The 793-nt window shown below is 65.8% G+C and overlaps 1 protein-coding gene across 1 annotated transcript in view; it reads right to left on the bottom strand.

Annotated features, from left to right (window-relative positions):
- The window catches only part of KNDC1 (kinase non-catalytic C-lobe domain (KIND) containing 1), a 32869-nt gene that overhangs the window by 12744 nt on the left and 19332 nt on the right, over nucleotides 1–793 (bottom strand). The window contains exon 16 of the mRNA XM_015572518.1: nucleotides 35–141. Within this exon, the coding sequence (XP_015428004.1) occupies nucleotides 35–141 (107 nt within the window). The remainder of the gene's footprint in view (nucleotides 1–34; nucleotides 142–793) is intronic.

Here is a 793-nt window from a genome sequence, read left to right on the forward strand (position 1 = left end):
CCTGCCGTGGAAAGTGGCCCCCCGCCCCGCCCACATGGCTCACCTGCTCCGCGCAACAAGGGCCGTTTGCTGGACGGCGAGCAACCGCTTCGTGCGCTGGCCTGGCCGCCCTCGGGCTGTGACCCAGCCTCCTCCGGGGTGCTGCCAGCAGAATGGAGGACACTGGAGCCTCCGTGACCCCTCTGCCGGGCTCCCCACCCCTGCAGCACCGCAGGCTCCCTCTGCACCGTGCGGCTGGTCCGCCGGGGTCCCAGGCGGCTGCTCCCTCTCGGCTTTTACTGACTTCTGAGGCCGAAATCCCACCTCCAAGTTGCCTCGGGACAGCTCATCCGAGTCCATGTCGGACAGCGAGGGGGGTGGGCAGGGGGCTCTGCTGCTGTGAGCGGCCGGCATGTCCTTCCCTGGACAGAGGAAAGAGGGTTGGGGGCAGCAGCTGCAGGTCATGCAGAGGGTCCACCACGGACTGTTTCCTGAGAGGCTACTTGCACCCGGTCGGGGACGTGAGGCGTCCAGGCACCCCCACTTCTGCTCACGAGGGGCCACAAGGGTCCTCAAAAACCCAGCTGTCACATGGGGGCGAACTTGACAGTGGAGACTGAGGGATCCCTCAACCGCGTGCAAATAGACGGACACAATAAAGTGAGTCTGCAGAGGGCGGGTCAGGACAGGTGATGTGTCATCCTCAGGCGCATGCGGTGAAAGGGGCTGAAAGGGGGTGAGGGGCCCAAGACTACCCGGGCACCCGCTTTCACCTCACCCGTCCCCCTGCACAGTACAGACCCCCAGGGGAGGA

Source organism: Myotis davidii, unplaced genomic scaffold (genome assembly GCF_000327345.1).
Source record: "Myotis davidii unplaced genomic scaffold, ASM32734v1 scaffold72, whole genome shotgun sequence".
NCBI lineage: Eukaryota > Metazoa > Chordata > Mammalia > Chiroptera > Vespertilionidae > Myotis > Myotis davidii.